At 48.3% G+C, this 21,541-nt stretch overlaps 2 protein-coding genes across 2 annotated transcripts; both read right to left on the bottom strand.

Annotated features, from left to right (window-relative positions):
• Nucleotides 1-213: 213 nt before the first annotated feature.
• klhl11 (kelch-like family member 11) lies at nucleotides 214-4,420 on the bottom strand. Its single transcript, XM_076038836.1, has 2 exons — nucleotides 3,963-4,420; nucleotides 214-3,365 (listed from the first exon to the last, which is right to left on the bottom strand). The coding sequence occupies exons 1-2, from the start codon at nucleotides 4,418-4,420 to the stop codon at nucleotides 1,781-1,783; spliced, it is 2,043 nt and encodes a 680-aa protein (XP_075894951.1). The 3' UTR covers nucleotides 214-1,780.
• Nucleotides 4,421-6,067: 1,647 nt separating this feature from the next.
• Nucleotides 6,068-20,889, bottom strand: aclya (ATP citrate lyase a). Its single transcript, XM_076038835.1, has 28 exons — nucleotides 20,717-20,889; nucleotides 19,387-19,556; nucleotides 17,479-17,601; nucleotides 16,031-16,093; nucleotides 15,766-15,956; nucleotides 13,931-14,010; nucleotides 13,315-13,445; nucleotides 12,399-12,517; nucleotides 11,655-11,791; nucleotides 11,509-11,570; nucleotides 11,314-11,431; nucleotides 11,061-11,215; nucleotides 10,534-10,627; nucleotides 10,194-10,335; nucleotides 9,944-10,112; nucleotides 9,747-9,851; nucleotides 9,470-9,666; nucleotides 9,306-9,387; nucleotides 8,796-8,906; nucleotides 8,583-8,710; nucleotides 8,410-8,503; nucleotides 8,159-8,313; nucleotides 7,912-8,062; nucleotides 7,680-7,823; nucleotides 7,420-7,533; nucleotides 7,245-7,327; nucleotides 7,034-7,110; nucleotides 6,068-6,950 (listed from the first exon to the last, which is right to left on the bottom strand). Exons 2-28 carry the CDS (start codon nucleotides 19,543-19,545, stop codon nucleotides 6,856-6,858), a joined length of 3,279 nt encoding a protein of 1,092 aa, XP_075894950.1. The 5' UTR covers nucleotides 19,546-19,556; nucleotides 20,717-20,889; the 3' UTR covers nucleotides 6,068-6,855.
• Nucleotides 20,890-21,541: the final 652 nt, after the last annotated feature.

Consider the following 21,541-nt stretch of genomic DNA (forward strand, 5'->3'; position numbering starts at 1 on the left):
AGTCATCTCTGAGTTTCAGGAAATCATTGTCCTTCCATTTAAAAAAAAAAAAGACAATGAGTATATATTGTGATTTTCTTTCTTGATGCCTATTTTAGCCTCATTATGCAACTGTTTACAATACAATTCACTGCAGTTGCTTATATTTTTGAGCATGGAATTAATACCTCTAGGTGAATTTCACACACAAAGGACATGACAACAGCAATGGGGCCTTTTTGTTAGAAAACAAATTTTAATTGCAGGTGACAACATCAGCATAGTATCAGAGTACCACATGCAAAGCAAATTACATAGCTTGTTCCAAACAATATCTTACAGTGCTTCTTCAAAAGATCACAAAGTGGAAATGAATATCATTTCTACACATATAATCTTTCTGCTGCTTTGGCCACCGCGTGGACTGTGGCAAATTCTGAATGTCAGTCACAACATGTAACAATCCCTTTTTATGTTTGGCCTTTAATTAGTGATTTTTTTTATCATCTCTTTGGAGCAGGAAACATCTCTTCTTCGCATCTCATTATGCATCCAGGCAGAGGTCTGAGAGAACACTTTTTTTAAAAAGACATTTGATAATGGGACAAATGGACAAATAATTAGATATATATATATACATATAGATGCATTTTAAATAATCAAATGTCTCTGGTTGGAAACTGATTACAAAGCATTTCCCAAATACAATCAACTTGTCTGACATGAAAACAAATGAGATTAGCAAGTCAAAGTGCAGTCGCGATTTAAAACCCCACCGTTATGAAAGACATAGATGCAGAAAAGTGCCATTTTAAAGAAACAATGTCCTGCAAATTCAAACCATACACAACACAGCATTCAAACATACACAGGATTCCTATGAACTCCTGAAGGAATGAAAATACACTAGGATAGAGCGCCAAAGTGCAAAAAAAGCAGAGTCACTGCCAACGTTTGCTGCTAAGCACAGTGGCTGAATTAAGTTTCTTTTTTTTTTCCAGAGGGAATGTTTAAATTACATCTGATCATATATTTAACTCAAATATTTGAGGCGTGAAGCTTTGACAGAGTACATATTTTCAAGCAGTATGCAAGTAAACCAGACAGAAATAAACTGGTCACAGAGGTGGAAGAGAAACTGCAATCTCAAAGCGAGCTACTCTACACACGCCAAGCTTAAAGCCTTTTTTAAACTAATATTTACTTACTGAGGCATAAAGATAAACAGAGCATTTTGTTTTCAATAAGTTAATGGTGAGTAAGACACAAAGATTGATTTATCCTTGACGAGTAGATTGTCACAGTGTTACAAACGGAATGAGACTTCGTTGGTCAGATGCAGGAATGCAGTTATTATGAACGCCACAAATACGGGGAAAGGAATGTAAGATATTAATGTTTGTATACACAGCCGCGTGTGTCTTGTTTATGTACAAACAGATAAGCAGTATCTACACCAACACACTTGACGAAAGGACACCAGGTTGGCGACTGCGGCGGCTATGCTCTTATTCACATGTTTACATTCGCGGTATGGCTGCTCGCTGATCACGTGGAGCCCCCCCACTCATCCCCACCACTGCTTCCACCTTCCACCACTTTCCAACAAATCAGCAAAGTAGCACAGCACAAGGGTGGATGATACCACATGTGTGCGGTTGAATGAGATCCAGCATGACAGCAACACAGTTCCAGCTGCAGCATGACATGTATGAGCGGGGGACGGGGGGGCGGGTCGGTGAAACGGCAGAGCCGACGGCCGACGCTGGCAGCAGTTCTCACAGGTGGACCGATGCGGCTCTCAGCACTCGATCTGCGACTGGAGCTGCCGGCGCAGGGTGAGCGTGCGCCGGTGCAGCTGCTGCATCTGCTGCATGCGGTCCCGCTGCCGCGCCAGGTTCTGCGGCATGGGGTAGCGCTGGCAGCCATACAGGAAGCGGTAGGGGATGCGCACGTGGCAGGCGGTGGCGCGGCAGCGCGGCTGCGGCATGGGCGGCAGCAGCATCCAGCGCTTGCGCTCGGCGCAGTAGCGGTAGGCCTCCTTGCGGTACTGCTTGTCCACGTCGTCGCTGTTCTTCCAGCCGCCGATGATGAAAACGTCCTCGTCGAAGTGGCAGATGGCGGCGCCCTCGATGCTGGTCACCTCCGGCGGCAGGCTCTCCAGGATCTCGTCGGAGATGCGCGCGCTGATCTTCTGCTTCACCACCTCGTCGCGGACGGCGTAGCTCTTGGGGCAGCAGGAGGCCGTGTGGTAGAAGTTGGTGGAGGCCACGGCCATCTGGAAGACGCAGTAGTTGTCGATGAGGGGCAGCGAGTCCACGTCCTGCCACTGGCGAGTCTCTGTGTCGTAGCGCGTGGTCACCGTCTTCAGGCCGTCTTCGTTGTCGATGTCCACCGGCGTGCGCGCCGTCACGTACACGTAGCGGTCCTCCACGCTCAGCACCTTCACGTCGCGCAGGATCTTGGGCGCCGACTCCAGGTTGTGCCACTTGTCCTGCTCGGGCTCGTACACGCTGACGTCCTTGAAGCCGGGGCTGAAGTTTCCGTGGCCGCCGATGCTGTAGAGGATGTCCTTGATGCAGGTGAGGCCAAAGGAGTGCTTGCGCGTGGTGAGGTTGCTCACCTGCTCCCAGGTGTTGCGATTGGGATTGTAACGCTCCACCGTCTTGGCGAAGCCCGGCTCCATGGAGCCGGCCACGTAGATGTGGGACTCGGTGGTGGCGATGGCGTGGCCGTCCAGGTGGTTGTGGATGTGCGGCAGGTTCACCCAGCGGTCCTCGTAGATGAAGTAGCCCACGCACTCGCTGAGGTAGTCGCCACCCTCCGACACGCCGCCCACAACCATGATCACGTCCATGTTCTGGCCAAAGCGGGGCTGAAAGGAGGCCATGTGAGAGGACCAGAACTCCATGTCGGCCGACTTGATGTTCTCAAAGCGGATGGCGTGGCCCTCCACCGCCTCCGACACCAGCCGGAGACAGGCCTCGTTGGCGGCCACCAGACTCTCGTTCTTCACCACCCTGGTCAGGTAGGTGGGCTTGATCTGGGGCAGCCTGAGGAGACGGAACAGCTCCTCGAAGTAGCGGCTCCGCTCCTCCGAGTTCTTCTGCACCCACTTCACCACGGCCTCGAACAGCACCTCTTCGGAGTCCACCGTGATCTCGGCGTCCGACAGCCAGTCCCGCACCAGGTGGAAGGGCAGCGTGTAGAACTCGTCGTCCTGGATCACCTTGTGGAAGTTGCGGCGGATCATGTCTGCGGCGCGGAGGGCCAGCTGGTCCAGGGAGTACATGTGGGCCAGGCTGTGCACGGCCACACAGTTGGTCAGGCTCAGCTTCTTCTTCAGGAACTCGCCACAGAAGTCCTTCAGCTGCAGGAGGAGAAACCTGACAAAAAAAAAAGTGTTTGCGAGTGAAAATATATATTAATAAACATGGGCGATGTTGCCAGGATTGTTTTCTACTAAACTGAGAAATAGAAAAAAAACAACAACTTACAGCTCGTTATATGTCTTATTCCCAATTTTAGACATTAAAATCTGAATTGCAGCTGGACTAGCATACTTAGCCCAATGTTTACAGTCTACTGCTAAACAATGAATCTTAGCTTCCTGTTAAAATTGAAAATTTGCAGGACAAAACTAGGTGATGTCAGTGGGGCAGAACCAACACACAGTTGGGATTGTCTAGCAGACTGTATCAGAGCCCATTGTGACATCACAAGGAGCTCATTTCCAGGACTGAATGACCTGGCACACACACTGCATGACAGGTGGAGATGACGTGAATTACAGGGGGGGGAAGAGACATTTCCCATTTCTGATGAGTTCACGGACTGACTGCTAGCGGTACATTGTTGCTGGAGAAGCTTAGCAGGGTGAGTTTGAACAGAGGGTTTCTGGCGCACCATACCAGACATCTGGGGCCTAACATTTAAGCTCGTCGTACTGCTGCGTTTTCTGAGCAAAGCCAAAAATGTCTTACCTGTCGGCCAGCTCCAGCACTTCATGCACGTTGCAGGTGCTAACGCGTATCTCCCCGGTGTACATGAACTGTATGACGCTCTCCACCGTGTCCGGGTCGGGCCCCAGCTCGGAGCTCCACTCCTTCATATCCACCCGTCCGGACAGGGACTCTGAGAACTGCCCCCCGAGCAGCGGCGTGAAGTAGTCGGTGGCCGCGGCCAGGACGGACCGGTGGGCGGAGAACTCGCAGCTCTGGACGCTGCCGCTGGCCACGCCGCTGCTGAAGGCCAGCGTCACGTCGCAGAACAAGCCCTGCTTCCGCTGCTCGTTCTGCCGCCGCGACAGCTCCGAGCAGTGGGAGGAGGAGGTGAAGTCCTCGGTCTCTTCCGCGTCCCCGTCCCCGGCGAGGGCGCTGGGTGTGGCGGTGGCGCCGCTGCCCCGGGCGGAGTCGTCGGGGTTGGGGGCCGCCGCTGCCATTGTGCTGGCGCTAGAGGAGAGCGGTGGCGGTGAGTGGAGCAAGGCGGCGAAGGAGAGCAGGCGACATACGCAGCCACACATACGGGAAGACGGAGGGCGAGGAGAGGGGAGCACGGCGGCGGCGGCGGCGCGGAAGTGCGTTTCGCGTTCGTCGCTTCGGCGACTTAAAGGGGAGAGTGGGTTACTTTAAGAAAATAAACCGCCGTTTAATTAAAACACCAATAGATTATAAACGCGGCGGACAGTCAGATTTGATTGAACTAAACACGCGTTGCGTGGGGGGAAATAAATATACCGGCTTATTCGTATTTTACATGCAAATTTCTCGTAGCAGTTTAGCAAAAATGATCCCGGAGCGGAGACTTGCAAACATGTTAATGGCGGTGTACGCTTAATGTTAGTATGTCTTTTTTTTTTATTTGCATTTTCATGGCTACTTGTCATAAAATCAAATGGGAAACTCACCTTCAAGTGCCTCGGCGGTTAAAGTGCATAAAAAAAAACTACGAACGAGGAACTATCTTCTGTTTGGTAAACAGCGACGGGGAGGGGAAAAAATGCTGACATGCGCAGTAGGAAGAAGGCGTTTCTGACGTTGATGACGTGGGCGGGTCTTGCTCGCTGACGTGTGACGGGATTGAAGTACGGAGTAGGATTAGGGTCAAATGATGGGAGTTACGTCACACGAGATTCTTTTTTTTAGGTACGGCTCCCCCTCTGTAAGGTTTGAGACAGACAAACACCCAGATAATCGATATGGTTTCATTTTCAATCACTGAAGTCCACTTCTTCTTCTGCACTTTCCCTTATGTACATACAGGTGACGATCTTTGAATAGTCTTGCCGCCATTTCCTTTCTTTTATGGTAAAATGACCCACTGTCATTCGTTTGCCAAAACCCCGATAAGGAAAAATATATTTAATAATTTTGACTTTAATCTGAGTTAAAAGTAAAAGAACTACCGTTGTGCCTAAACATAAAACCAAGTTGGAGCATCCAGAGCACACTCAAAAACAGGCGGTGGCAGTATTGCATCACTGGAAAATTGGAATCACACAAAATGTCACCATTAATAAAATAAAATAACTAAACAAAGAAAAGTGCCTCCTGGTAACTGTTGGCTTAAGAAAGGTTGTACCTCAAAATATTTACTGGTGGTTCTGTATAAATGCAGTATGGTTTAACCAAGAATATAAAAAGTCCCACCACCACATGACATTGACTGCATTTTATTGTACTCATTTTCAACACACAACTTTGTACGGAGGCACGTTTAGTTCACATTGAAAGTCAAAAACAAACAGCGCAACAAAACACTTCCAGGTCTACACTGGTTTTAAGGAGGATACTGATGATGGCTGCCGTGCATGTTCTTTCAGAGCACACATCTCCCCATTTTCTTAATTAAAAAAAGACAACAGTCAAAGATGTACAATGTACGGTGTTACATTTCCAGACGCGATACCTACCATGCTAAATAGGTCAATCGGTTTTTTAGTAAAACAGGAGACAAAAACATGAAAGTTCAAAACCAGACAAACCCACACAGCCAGGCCAGCAGCTCATAAATATTATCATAATATTTGTATCATTGAGCTGGGATTGGTGCATCTACATAAACAACATCAAAACAGAGCAAACATGAAGACACTTGATATTTTTTATCACCAATTATTTAGATGCAACATGATTTTTATGTCTGCCGCAGGGTTTTGATGATCCCCACCGACAGACTCGGAACAGAATTTAAATTACATCATTTATTCTTCATGACTAACAGCAGCTGTAATAAAATATTTGACATTTTAGACCTGCAGTGAAGTATTACGATCGTAACATTATTTCAATTCACAGCTTCACAAACAGGGCAAATTTGTACCATTAATGAGAAATATCAATACATTCATAAATAAATAAAGCTCTGGCCTACAGTATGATCCCAAACACAGACGTTATTGCGCTACAGGTTAAAAACCCTTTTGCAGCGAGCTCACAATTCTCAAGTTGCACAGTGACGCGACCGTCTGCGTGTGTTACAGACAACACATGTTCGGTTAATATAACAATGGTTTAATATTTAGAGGGAAATATTTTTCTTTTAGCTAGCCATGAGAGATGTATTGGATGAGAGGTCAACTCTCACCTGCATGCAATGACTCATAACCAAAGTACCTTCAGTGTCAGTCCCCGATTTGTCTACCTGGGGCTTCACAGTTTAGCGGGTTTGATTTATAACACACCCTCACCCTCACCCCCAAACACACAACTGCAGCACTAACAGGTTTACAAAACTAAAACTTTAGCAGTTTATATCTATATTATATATAGTAAGATCTTCTCTATGTATTATGGCACTGGTATAATGACAGTAGGGGCGATGTGTTAACAGCTGGGGAGGTGTGAGGGGGGCGCTCTTGGATTTAGTCCCTTCCCATTACATGGACATGTGTTCCGGGAGCACATAAGAGATGTCGTCCCATGGGTGGCGATAGAGACCCTGCTTCAGCCTCTTCTGGTCCAGATAGTGTCCTGAAAAACAGATAATTACAGTACAGGGTACAGGTACGTGTCATATTGCACTGCCTCAGTGTGTAAATGTATAACTAATATACCGATGAATCCCATGCTGCGTCCCAGGACGAAGATGCCGTTCAGTGCTCCGATTTCCACAAACTCGTCGGCTTCATCTCTGCAGGATGCAAAAATAGTCGTTTTAATGATCGTCACCAGGTCACCTGACCGCTGAGAACTGTTGATGTAAACTCGTTAGCTGTGGAGAAACAGGTTCTAAATCCAAAAACTTGTCAGAATTGATCGATTCACCTAGTGAAGCCACCACAAGTCCTGAGCAAGTCTACAAAGGCCACGCCAATGAATCCGTCCACATTCAGGATCAAGTTGGGTTTCTGAGACAAAGAAACACAAGACAGATGACATATTAGAAACAAAAACAGCTATCAGTGTTAGCAAGAGCAGTTTATGAGAATATGGACCTTACTTTGGACGTGGTGATCTTTTCAACTTCCAGAGCATAGTCCAGCAGCTGAGTGGAGGAGAAGTGCTGCTTCACAAAGTCCTTCAAGATCTGGACCCTCATGTCTGGGTTGTTAATCTGGGCGAAAAACAAGCAATTTCCTTTCATTCAATCAAAAGCAGCTTATTTTATGAACCACCTGGAAACAGTGGGAGGCAAACAAGGCAAAATGTGGTTTCAAGATGTGGCAAAAAACAACAACAACATTCTGTTATTGCACGCACAGATTTGACCCTGTGACCGATTCCCATGATCAGCTTCCCGTCCTTCTTCATCTTGTTGACAAACTCCATGGGCAGCATTCCGCTGTCGAAGGCCTTGCTGAACTGCTTGGCCGCTGCATCCAGAGCTCCTCCAAATCGGTCACCCTGAGAAAGCAGCAAGAAGGAACAGGGCCGCACTAGTTTAGGAGATGTTCCAAAGTGAGAATCGTATCTTCTCTTAGAATGGTCTTACGATGGTGAGGAGGCCAGACGTGAGGCTGGAGATGAGATCTTTGCCTGCACGAGCGCAGACGATGGTGTTGTGGGCGCCGGAGACAGCAGGGCCATGATCGGCAGTCACCATAAGGCACATCTCGATGAACTGGCAGGCGTACCTCGGCAGCCTGGGCACAGGAGTGGACCAACAGCGGGTTTTTTTGTGTGTGTGTGACTGAAAAGAACTGGGGAAGTTTTAAACACTGCTGGTTTAGCATTCTGACCTTCTCTGGAACCACAGTAGGCCGAGGGTTCCTCCCAAGCCGATCTCTGACTTGAAGACCTCGGTGATGGGCATGCCTGCGTAGATGAGCTCCTGACCCCTCTCGTCACAGATGCTGGTCATGAAGGAGGCAGGTTTACGGATCAGGCCGAGCTCCTGCAGGGTTGGAGGGGGAGAGCAGAGAATCTGGAGTTTCAAACTGTCACATCTAAACATTACTGGGAGCATCCTCGGAATGGGAGCGACACGCACCCGAGCCCAAGAATAATCCATTGGCACAGTGGGTGGAGGCATCTCCTCAGCTGGCTGGATGACCCCTGTGGCAACAAGGTCATCATAAACAGACCTGCAAAAATGAAAAGAGTCTTAAAAAAGTGCTCCTGGAAACACCTGATCTGATTCAGATTCACGACGTCTCCACTGACTTGATGATTTCTCCCAACTCGTCGAAGCTCTTGGGGACAAAAGCTCCAGCCTCCTTCAGGGCCTTGTTCTTGGCCACTGCCGTCTCCGACGCCTGGTTGGCGCAGGCGCCCGCGTGGCCAAACTGAACCTGAAGGAGGCGCATTTAAGAAAGCCACCATTAACGAGTCAGGCTGTGACTTGAGCACTTATCATGCGAAGTGTTGCCCTCTCACCTCAGAGGAGAACATGGTGGCGCAGGTACCGATGCACCAGCACACCACCGGCTTGGTGATCCTGCCCTGTTTGATGCCCTCGCAGATCTTGTACTCCTCTGTGCCTCCGATCTGCACCGGGGTGGACACGGTGTAGCGGTTTATAATTTTAGTCATATTAAGTCAACCAAGAATCAAAATAAATTAAAACCAACATTTCTTTCACTTTTACTAAAACTAAAACTAACTAACTAAAACAACCAAGGGATACTTTAATCACTTCTTCAAAAACAAAATAAGTCACAAAACACAACAAAGAACTTCAGTTCCCAGTTCTTTCTATAGTCGTCAAAAAACAAAATCAAATCAGTTCTGCTTTTCTTATTTTCCCTTTTCAACTACTTGGTTCAGCACGCAAGTTTTTCATTGTAAATCAAATTCTTAAAAGAAGGATCCACCCCGTGCGTTCAGTCGACAGCTGCCTCAAAGGCTGGCGGGCGTCAGCACCAGCCGGGCTGGTTTATGACTCACCTCTCCCAGAACGACAATCATCTTCACACCGGGAGTGTCCTGGTAGCGCAGCACGTGGTCGGTAAACACGGAGCCAGGATATCTGGGAGGAGGGCGGGGAGCCATTACAACACAGTGCCAGCATGTTTACACAAAGCCGCAGCAGATAAAGAAAGTCACTCTACCTGTCTCCGCCGATGGCCACGCCCTCAAAGACGCCGTCGGTGGTGCGAGAGATGATGTTGTTGAGCTCGTTGGACATGCCGCCCGAGCGCGACACGTAGGCCACGCTGCCCGGCCGGTAGAGCTTGGAGGCCAGGATGTTGTCCAGCATCCCGCCCGTGTTCCCGATCTTGAAGCAGCCTGGCTTGATTCCTCCCACCTGCACAGGCAGAAAAGGCCTCAAACGCTCAGACGAGGCATATTCAAATCAGGCCTGAGAGGTGGAGGCAGAGTTCTCACAGTGGCTGGCCCGATAATGGTGACGCCCTTCTCGTCCGCAGCCTTGATGATTTTCCTGGTGTGAGCCTCGGGGATTCCCTCGGCGATGATGGCGATGGTGTGGATCTGGAGACCAAGTCCAAAACAAAAACACAATATTAGTTTTTCCTTCTTCTCTTCTGACTATGCGGTGCCTCACAGATTGAGGCTGCGCTCACCTGCGGGTACTGCAGGGTCTCCATGGTGCTGTCAAAGGCCGAGCGCAGCGACGCAAAGCTGATGAGCACGTCCACGTCGGCATGCTTCTTCATGGCGTCGCTCATGTTCTTGTACACGGGCAGGAGGATCTCCTTGTGGCCCCAGTAGAACTTCTGCTTGTGGTCTCCGCTGGAAGAAAAAACACGGAGCTCCATCAGGATCCAGTGCAGCGGCAGCAGGACACGTAGGGGAACAAAAGGCGACGCCTACGTGAAGGGGTAGACCATGGCGGCGACGGACGGCTCCTCTCTGGAGCAAACGTAGTCAAAGTCCATCATGCCCTGCACGGCCCGGGTCTGCATGCCCCACACGATGGACTTGGTGTGTTTGCTGAAGAGGGCTGTCGCCTTGGCTGTGGGGGGGGGGGGGGGGGGGCAGAAACAGCTGAGTTTATGATGTTTGCTTTAATGTCAATGGTGAGAAGAAGAAACGATAAAAAAAGCTTGATCTCGCAGTCAGATGCAGCACTTTTTCCACATCGAGTGCGTGCGTGTGTGTGTGTGTGTGTGTGTCTGTGCGCGCATGTGTGAGTGCGTGTGTGAGTTCTCACTGGCTGGAGCTCCGTTTTTGACCTTCTTGGCTGGGGATCCTTCCACTCTGGCTTTGTGTTCGGAGAAGGAGGCCGTTCTGCTGGATGCTGGGGTCTGGAAATAATAAAACACCAGTTCAGTTTAATTGTAAATGTGACGCAGTTTAGATTTTTATCATCTTAAAGTTGCACAACAGTGTTTTTTTTAACCTTCCAGAGTTGCGTTGCAACACTAGAGATGCCTGCAATCGTTCAGTCCATCAAACAAACTCTACATTTCAATAAACTGGCACATGCATGTGTGTGTATGTGTGCGTGCACATGAACAGACACACGCAGAGTCACTCCACTGAAAGCTGCGCACTCGCAGTCTTAATGGACGCCTCGGGGCGGTCGCAGTGCGTCACTGGCCGAGTTCCTGCGACTGCTGGAGTAAAAGCACAAAGGAGCCACTGGGCGTCTGATAATCCGCTGCACTGAGGAGAGCAGACACAGAGGCCGTGGCGTGGGAGTTCTCTAGGATAGAGCCGCACGACACCACAACTCACCGACGTGCTGCCGCTGGAGTTGAGCAGGAAGTTGGCGGTGTGGGCGGCGACGGGAGGCTGGTTGGGGATTGGCCGGTGGCCCAGCGCCATGCCGACAATGGCGGTCATGTGGGTCTCCGTGCCAAAGACGTGGATGGGGATTCCGGTGGTTTTGCCTGAGGGGGAAAAACAAATGGACAATATGACGCTGATCAATCGCTGATTAACAAAAACAAATAAAAAGTGCTCGTCAGGCAGAGTTTTGACCACATACCAACTTCTCCCATCACTCGCAGACCCTCCTGGTAGTTGGGGCCACCACGGCGGACAAAGATGGTGACCTCGTGCTCCTTCAGCGGCACCTGGTAGTCTCTGATGGCGCGGACGATCCCCTGGGATACGGGACGGGTCGGTGAACAACCCAGCATTGACGCCGAAGCGGCTACAAAATAACCTTGAAGCCTCGTACCTTAAATGTTGCTGCGACGTTGGTAAAGTTTGCGATGCTTCCCCCAATAATCAAAACCTTTCCTGTAAGAAGAAGATGATTATTTCAGATTGTAAAAAAAGAGAAAAAACCTGCACGCAGGAACGGCTCAGGGCGACACTTCCTACCGTCTTGGTGTTTCTCTCTGGTCATCAGCGACAGGATGGTCTTGGCGTAGTCGTAGGTCTGCTGCTCGCTCGGAGCTCCCGAGTACTCGCCGTAATTGGCCAGCTCGTTGACGCCACCCAGGTCGCAGATCGTGTCACTGCGAGAGAACCGGTCTTAGTCTTAGAGTGCAGTTCGACATTTCCCTGCATGCTGCACGTGCACTTGATGTTTCAGAAAGATGACTTTGTCCCTTTGCAAGAACTACGAGAATTTAGTTTTTGTATTTTGTCTTATTAACAATATTTCCAATTGCTTGTGTGCCTCCGATGCAGCCAAACCTTTTTTTAAAAAAATACTGGCAAATACGTCATGACAATAATTGGAATCTAGTAAAATTTTAAGGGTGTCCAAAAACATTTGTCCACAACTGTATTTATTCTCGCGATCTCAAATCTTTCACCCTCAGTGTCTGTGCTAAACTAATGCTGTTTAGCAAGCAGACGTAAGGAGCTACAGTGCCGCTGAGCCGAGGGAATAATTAGTCACGGCTGGTGTGTTTACGTGCTCACTGTGCAGCTCCGACAGACAGAGAGAGAGAGAGAGATGGATGGAGTCTGAGCCCAGACCTCCGTCTCACTGCTGCAGAGCGTTGCGCTATTATACCAAATTAAGGGCGGTGCCAGTGTGTTAAAGTGGCGACAAAGGGAGAAAAATGAGGTACAATTCAGCCTGGTTTGTCCCGGTGCGACACAGTGATGGGTTACCTGTAGACCACCGAGGCTCCTCCCCCTGCCACCATGGTCCAGATCCTGCCTCGGGGGTTGAGCAGCGTCAGTTTGAGGCTGGCGCCGCTCTTGGCGTCGAGGTCGGCGATGTAGGCCTCCTGAGAAAAGGTCAAAGAGGGAAGAGTGCTGGCTCTTAATCAGAGCGGGACTCTGGTCTGCACTCGGACTGATTCTGGAGAGCCATGCATTTGATGTGTTGTATAAACACACAGGGGTGGAATCAGCGGATGTGCACCGGTGCCTTGCTTTGTGACAGTCACAGCCACAGCTGGTGGTGGCTCAGATGGAAAAAAATGAAAAAGCTTGCAATCAAAGGCGCCTGCTGCTGTCCCTCGACTCGGCTCCCGACTCAGGAAGCCCAATTAGAGCGCAGACAGTCTGTCTCAAACCTGCTGCAGACCCAGACTCACACTCGCTTCCTTCTCCCAACCGCACCGTGGACCTCATTATGCACAATTCACTCCATTAAGTGGAATTTGCTTGTGAGCTCACGCGTGCTGTCCTGGAAATCAACCCTTAGTGATGTCACAGAGGGTGCAAAGACCTCTCTCAGACTAGTGGCAACACCCAGAGTCTTCTTTATTTTTAATCGCCTTGAGAACCTTGCAGAGGCTCCAACAAAGCATCAGTTTAAGTTTATATGGTGCTCAAGGAATTAATGTAGAAGCTCCAAAGCACAGTCTGTAGTTTATAACATCGCAGACATAAAGATTTTATTATGCACAGATCGTATAAACTGTGGGCGGGGCTTGGACTTCTCCCCAGTGAGCCATAAAAAAATCCGATTTGTCTTTTTTATTACATTTTCTTTAGAAATGAGAGGTCAAGTGAAAATGTCGTCCCTCGCTTCCGCCGAAAAGACTTTTCATTTTAGATTTGACCCCTGAGCCCTCACCTCAGGGTACGCCTCCCTGCCGAAGGGCGGGGGGAACTCCACGTCGCCCCACTTGGCCTTGCAGATGTAGTCGGCGGTGGCGTCGATCTTGGCCGCCATGTCCAGCACGTAGACGCCATCTTTTGTCACCACTGGCAGAAAGAAACAGAAGAACGGATGAAAAGAGCGTCAAGCAGGAGGAGAAGGAGGAGGAGGAGGAGGGTGCAGGCTGACCAGATCCTCGCTGCAGGAGGTGGGAGGAGGTGCTGCGACTTCAAAGAAGGCAACAAAAAAACAAACACTAAACAGTCTCAGCAGCGGCGCTGCATCCACAGAAACAGCTGCTGCAGGGTTTGTACTGGCACCAAACTGCTGCCTTCATCAAACAGCCAGGACATGAATTATTCAACCTTTTCCTCCCCGAGTGTTGGAATCTGACTGAACCCGACTCTTAGATTTTAATATGGCATTGATTCGAAATTCCCTTTTGATGTTTTTTTAAATTTTTTTATTGATAATCCCACAACATTTTTTATTCATAAGTGTTGGAATAAAGCATGTAAGCTGTCGTCTCTGCTTGTAACGACACGGTGTAATCACAGGGAGGCTGGTGGAAGATGGAAAAACAAACACCTACCCAGTGGGTTGATCTCCAGGTAGGTGAAGAAAAGTTCCTCGTACAGGTTGAAGAGGCCCAAGATGAAGTTGGCCAGAACCCTGCAGAGACGAACAAAGTGTTCTCAGAACTGAAATACTGAGAAAATTAATTTCAATTAGGTAATTAATTTATTCCTGCAACCAGCTTGATAAAAGTGACGATGGTCTGTTTATATTATTTGAACTGCTCGTGCAGATGATATTTAAAAACCAGCAGCAGAAGAACGGAGGTCTCAGTGAAGACGAGTCCGCCCTTTGCTTCCTTTTTCTCACTCCACTTTTCACAACCCTAAGCGATGTCACAAAGGGCTGCACAACACCTCTTCGATTTGTTAAAGGACTTCAAAATGAATTGCACATCACGTCAAACACTCAACGCTGTTGACAGCTGATTGGGGAGGAGCTGGAAACAGGGAAACGCTTCGCCTGGATTAAATGCTGAGCGACGTCGCTGCAGGGGAAGTAAAACAGACAAACAAAATCTAATTTTTCTTCCTCCTTCACGTCCTGTCAAAAACAGAGCAGAGACGAGGGAGGAGGGCGAGGAGGGGGGGAGGATGAGGGGTGAGAGGCGGGTCAGCGTTTGGTGGCCAGTCAGCCGTGGAGGCACCTCGGCGTCGCTGTGCGCACGTCAGCCGGCTGTCAGGGCTGACTGGAGCGTCCCGTGAGGAGAAACACTGAGAGCCCGAACCCCGAGTGACTCAGCGCCCAGTGTCTGCATCTGTGTGTGTGTGTGTGTGCGTGTGTGTGTGTGTGTGTGTGCGCGTGCGAGGCTTCCTTCAATGTCGGCCAAGACGGTGGCGTCCAGGCCCCGGTGCTGCCGTCACCAGAGCTGGAACACGGTAGAGATGGATGGAGCGACAGAGGGAGGAGGAGGGGAGGAGAGTAGAGGAAGAGGTGGAGAGGAGAGATGGGTGGGGTGGGTGGGGGGCTGGGCTGCTGTGTCCGACCCATCAAAATAAATGGACGTGCTCTGAATGAGCCGGGGCAAAAGCAAAAAAAAAAAAAAAAAAAGAAGAAGAGGGCGATGGTGGAAGTGGATGAAAGGCGAGGCCGAGGAGGGAGACTGTCATTTGTGTAATGGAACACACCCCAACCCCTCCACCATCACCGCCCACCGCCTCCACCCATCTCCTCCTTCACAAGCTAAGCTCCGCCCCAGCCCGACACATTTACTGCCAATATCAGCGTGCCTCCTCCTCCTCGTGCTCCTTTACCTCCTCCTTCTCCTCCTCCTCCTTCCTTCCTCCCTCCCTCCTCATCCTCATCCTCCGTTGTTTCTTTTTATTGCTACGGCTCAAACCTCCCTCATCCATCTTTCAGAGCTCGAGTCTCACAGCGTTTTTATAAACTGGCTTTGGTAAGTGATTGGCTTCCTTTTTATTCTAGTTGTGACGAAAGCAGAGACTGACTTTCGCAAGCTGTCAGTTAAAAACCACAGGAGAAGATGGAGAGAATAATAAGGGCGTGCGAGTGTGAAGCTGCCGCTGCTAAAGAGGATTATCTATCACAGGTGCAGCGGAAGTGAGAGAGACTGGACGGCACTGTTGCAGAAAAACAAGAGAGAGGAGCCACTACTGAAGCGACGTGGCTACGACGACTTATTTCTTTCTCCATGGAAACACGGCTATGGTGTTTTTATTTCCCCGCAGGGTCACAAATCAAACTGATGACTAAACAGCAATAAATGAGTCAAACTAAAAGCAACGGGTTGTATTGGGTCAATACTGCTCCACCGTGTCCCCAGGACCCGTGGCCCCGCCCACTGTGTGTTGACTCAGCTCTGATCCCCATTTTCCCCCCCTTGTGACTCACGCCCTCTTGTCGTTGGAGACGTGGGTCAGCAGCTCCTTCTTCACAGACTCCTCGCTGATCTTCTCGTCCACACCCACCAGCAGCTTCTTGGCCTTGGCGTCCACGTCGCCCACATCCACCCCTCCCTCGTGGTGAAACAGCACGTGGTCGCCTTCCCGGCTGGCGTAGATGCACACGTAGAACTCTTCCTCCTGAAAAGCGGGTCATTAAAAGGGTAATTAAGCTGGAATTTAACTGCAGACTGGGTAATTTGTTTGTAGCTCACCTGCTTGTGTGGGACGAACGGCTCGATGAGGAAATTCTTCAGTACTCCCTTGGCTTTTCCCACCTGGAGACGAAACAGACGAGTAATGTGAACACACCTGGGTTGCACAAATACATTTTGCACTGCGGTATGTTGGGCGGTTTTGTTTTTTTGTCATTATATGTTGGTGTCTGTACATTCTGCACAGACAAATAGCAGGCGGACTGCTGGTGTAAAGGCAGAGGAGTAGCGTTTGTGATACACAAGCTAATGATGTCACGGAAAAAGGCGTCGAAAGATTACGATGAAAGAAAAATGGAAAATGTCACTCCAGGCGAAAGCTCGTTCCAGCCGCTGCAGCCAGTTTGATGAGGCTGTCACTACTCCTGCACTAAAGACCCACCAGCAGTAGAAGCAGAGCCCGGCAGGCAGTCGGCGAGCAGGGGAAAAAAACAAAGAGTAAAAGGTCCGGAGGGAGTTGCCGCTCTGAGGCAGTGGAGACACAAAGGAGGTGGATAATAGGTGGAGGAACCTAACTGGAAAAACCCACAAGGGGACTTTAGACAAACGGAGCGACTCCTCGGTTTTACCTCGCAAGGAAGAGAAGCCATTCATGCTGTGATAGAGATTTGCATTTCAAGTGAATAATCTGTCTCGAAAGATCGACAAATAAACCATGGACCAAAACAACCACCAATGCAAACACGGTCAGTTTGCTGGGACATGCCATTGAAAATATGCAGCGTCCGATTTTTAAAAAATAATCCTGATCTGGGAAACGTGTGCATGTTCCAGTCACAGACACAGGTCGATGTTTCTCTTCACTCCAGTCAAGTTAAGTTAAACATTCTGCACTGCTCAAAGCATTGAGTGGAGACAGACAAGAATGAAATGATTAGCATTTTTTTTCCAAATCTTTGTGTTTGTTTAACTAAAAATCTTGCATCTTAAAAGAACCGCAGCACTCGGCCGGGAGCCACGCCCTCACTGTCCACTGGAGGCACCATTTATTCTTCTTTACTGCAAACTGGCAGCTGCTGACAGTTTCTTCTCATCTGTTACAGAGACACAGCTATCGCACACGCGCACGCACATACACACACACACTTCAATGCTTTATGAGCCGTTCCAGCAGCTCTGCAACTTCTTCTTGGTGCTTTATGAGGCAGAGCAGCGCCTCGGCGGCACGGTGATGGATGTACTGACTGGACCGAGAGACTGTTGCGTTGAAATGACTGTTCAATCAGATTTACTACTCGACTACGGGTTTGTGTCCAAACACGTCACGCAAATACAAAAACAAAGGTATGAGAGCGCAGCGAAGCAGAGACCCAGACGGAGGGAGAACACGTTCGGTTGAGGATTAATGACAGGAGCGTTCAGCAAAGAGCTCTCCGCTGTGAAGGAGGGGTGAGACAGCAGACAGGGTGGGGGAGTGTGGGGGGGAAGGGGGGGGGAGGGTGACGTACCGTCGTCTCCCTCATGAGGCGGGGCCTGAGCCACTCTCTGACGCCACCGAGGTCCAGGTTGACGCCCACCAGGCCGAGCTTCCCTCGCCGCTTGATGAGCTGGTCGGGCTTCACCACCAGCCTCTGCAGGACAGACGGACAGGCGGTCAGACAGAGGATTTAAAACAGAGCGCTGACTCTGAATTGATAAGATACCGCTGGCCCGTCACTATGCAACATTAAGGGGGGAAGCAAGCAAACGTGATCGGTCACTTTCTGCTGGAATCAATAACGATGCCAGGAGCCACAATCCAACAAAATCACTGGTGTTGTAAAGCAGTACAGTGATACATGCATGATGATTTCTTTTATTTTTTTTTTATTTTTTTAGAAGAAGCCAAAAGACTGTAGTTGAACAATTAGTATAATAGATGATTAAATAATTAAAAATAATAATTAATCTAGAACCTAGAATTCATGTTTGGATGAAATTGAAAAATAATCTAAAAAGACATTTGTGCTGCTAATTACTTCATTCATCATTTTGCTACGTATGGACTGTACTTGTTCATCTATCAACTAATGTTAATTTAAAAAGACATCTTTACATGACTTGGATCAAAGTCTCAAAAATTGTAAAAAAAAACAAACAAACAAAAACAAAACAAAAAAAACTCAAAACTCAAAAGACTGGATCAATACATCTTAACAGTGTTTTTTCTTATTCACTTATATTTGTATTTTGGCTTCAGTGACTTTGCAAAAAAAAAAAAGACAAGAAAACCCAAACATTACAATTGACAACCGTGAGGTGAGGATTATATATATAGGAATCTCTTGCATTCACGTCATTGCTGCGACAATAAAGCAAAAATATACCCAACCCATCCCCTCTCTCACTTACAACACAGATAAAGAGGATGAATTATGACAGAGGGGCCATTAGTCTCTGGATGCTGGCCAGTAAACTCGGAGTGGGAGGACAGAGGGTGAAAGTTAATGTAATTTCTTAATCAATTCTACTGCAGCGTCTATCTCCACGCATCTGCCCTGCACTTCCTCCCCCGCACCGTCCAGATAAAATCATAGAACCAATGACATTTTATTCTCCGAGACGAGTCCCAGAGAGTAATCCAATTTACTCCTGCTGCAGTCCGTCTCACCTGCTGCCGCATCGGTCCGACGAGCGGCCGTCTGCGAGCCAAGCAGCCAACGCAGCCGCTCGGCAGAGAAACCCGTAGAAAAGAAAAAGCCTGCGTCACGTTTCTCACCGGCGCTGAACCCCGCCGGCCCGGCTGTCTCGTTTTGTCTTCCCCTCCGCCGTCACACTCGGGTTCCAACCGGAATGCAGCCGAGCCGCCGGCTCTCTCTACTGCCTGAAGAGCCGACTAACGAGCGCCAAGAGACCTCTCTGCTGCCGGGCTAAGTGATTGTCTCCATAAAGAGCCCGGCGTCTGCCACAAGCTCGAAGGAGCTCAATTACAGTTCCAGAACGTAAAGGTGTGACTGCTCTGTTCATGAAGAATTCACTTCCCCCATGTTTTTCTAAATGAGAAATTAGGAAAACAAAAAACAAGTCCATCCTTCACTTCCTATCATTGCTCCACTTTTCAAGTGTGTGTCTCCGGAAATCAGTCTTTTGTGATGTCACAAAGGGCAATAAACCTGGTCAATACCTCTCCTTGGTAAGTGACCACACCCCCAGCGAGGTGTTGGCTCTGCCCTCAGAGACCACTTTGATTTTACCACCACCCAAACAGGTGAAAGAGACATCAAAGCAGAGGAGTTGTAAACAGAGGGCTAAATATGCTATTTTCTGAAGATATTAATATCTATCTGGAAAGATTACCATTACCAGTTGACTGAACAGAAAGCAAACATCTAACAATGGACGTGCTTCGGCTCCTTGGTGATCCTGCCACACCTCACCTCAGTGAGAAGCCACGGCTGCTCCTTTGCCAGCCGGTCAAAGTCGGTCTCGGCCGTCACGTTGGCGTAGCGGAAGCGGTTCTGGATTGCCGCCGACGTGCTGATGTACTTGTAGAGGAACTCCTTCCCCGTCTGCTCCGAGACGGCTTTGGCTGACATGACTGCTCAGGCTGCACGGACACGGGGCGAGAGAGAGAGCAGCGAGAGGGACACAAACACAACATCAAGGAAGGTCAAACACTTGTTTCTTCCCCCCAATACTCGGACCCATCTGGGAAAAACAGGACTGTTACTTGCTGGTAGAATTACACGACGGCGCCGCACATTCTCTGAAGCCACTCCAAGTGTTTGTCATTCGGCTTTAGACACAAAAGCAAATATGCACTAAAGCTAAAAAAAAACCAAATGTGAATTGACTGAAAAAAAGAAAGTTTAGATAATAAAACCATTCAGAATTTTATTGCCGCCTCTAAATTGATTTGAAAGACTACCGGCAGTGAAAAACGAGTATCTTCAGGATCTTCGACAGGACCCCCCCCCCCCCCCCCCCCATGCTCAACAAGCAGCGTCTAACCTTGGAGGGTTGATGCACCTGCCCCTCTTCCTGCTTCATTAAGCTGAGAGCCCTGATGGTGACTGAAAAACAAGACTCCCTGCTCTCACACTGCTTCCCTGGATGCCATTTTTTAAGCGAATTGATGGAACTGCCAGAGATCCGACTCCTGTTTTTAAACTATTGATTAGCAATGTCCCCGAGTCGCTGCAGCAACAGCTTCCAATCCTATTTCTGTAGTTGTTTTTTTGCTCCAGAGCTGAACCAGGTCCCATTAATCACCCACTTCATCAGCTACCAGACCTGCGCACTATATAACATTTCATAAAGAGAAAATGATGGATGAGTTGAAAAATATTAAATATAATAAAAGCAATAGCTGGTTTTGTTGACGAAAGTCAGTTAATAATACAGTACAGTAATAACAGATTTATTTTTATTTTTTTTAATGAGGCACACACACAAAGTAGTAGAGAGTAGTACACTTTTTTTTTCCTTCGCGGAGCTTTACCGACTCATTCATCCGTGAAAGAGATGAACTGTTCATTCATGACGTGCTGCTGCTCACTAATTACTTCACCACTTTTCCATTTCCCAGCTCTTGCTTGTTCGATTATCGTCATGTTGACCAACGTGCAGCGGAGTTGACGTTGAAATGAGTTAGAATGTTGAAGAAATTCTACTTAAAATTTTTCTGACGTGGAGGCGGAGGGATATGAAGTTTGGGGAGAAAGTAAATTGAGCTAATTTTCAGGTTAAAAATGAGGCGGAACTTACCTGTCGTACAAATATGTCTCTTTCTGCTTTTCCTCTCAAGGTTCTGGAAGTGTTTGTGTGCGTTGTGTGATGTGATGTGTTGTCCGGCGGTGCCGCTCTGCTCTCACGCCGGTCAGGAGTAGCAGCGCTGCCGGATGAAAGTCGCTGCCTGAACGGCTTTTCCTGTTGGTTTTGTCTCCGATGTCCATCTGCCGATAGCTTGGCTGATATTTCCAGGGCTCTGATTGGTTCGTTTCAGACCTCCTCTCCTGCTGCATTGAGGGACGATCATGGAAAAACGGCGATCAACTTTGGGATATGCGCGATTATTAGTTACAGATAAACAATATTTACAATAAATAAATGCATACTGATAACTTATTATTTGTTACAATAAGAAATTATAAAAATCATGTTATTGGTTTAGAATTTTATAGCAGTTATTAAAAATACATGAGCAGAAATATGTATTACTTAATAATGTATTTCAATACGTTTTAAATACAGTTATTTCAGTTAATGTCTTCAAACTTGATTCCTTTCATCTGCAAAACATTAGAGTTTATGGAATATAGTCAAATGTGTTACTGTTTGCATATTTCACCATACTAAGAATATAATTTCTCAATATTTACTGGCCGGTGTCGTCCTCTATAATCTCTATCAACTTGATATTTAGACCTCGCTTCGCATGTGCATAACTTTCACGTTGATACGAAGTTTGAAAAGTAACTTTTACCCAACGCTTGAGCAAAAATAATCATTTAAAAAACACTAATACTAATACAAGATTCCAGTTGAAGGCATCCCATTGGTCCCTTTCACTTAGCTCACGCACGCACCACT

This window comes from Nelusetta ayraudi, unplaced genomic scaffold (assembly GCF_046127955.1).
Source record: "Nelusetta ayraudi isolate G7.1 ecotype Tasmania unplaced genomic scaffold, CSIRO-AGI_Nayr_v1 ptg000057l, whole genome shotgun sequence".
In the NCBI taxonomy this organism is placed as follows: domain Eukaryota; kingdom Metazoa; phylum Chordata; class Actinopteri; order Tetraodontiformes; family Monacanthidae; genus Nelusetta; species Nelusetta ayraudi.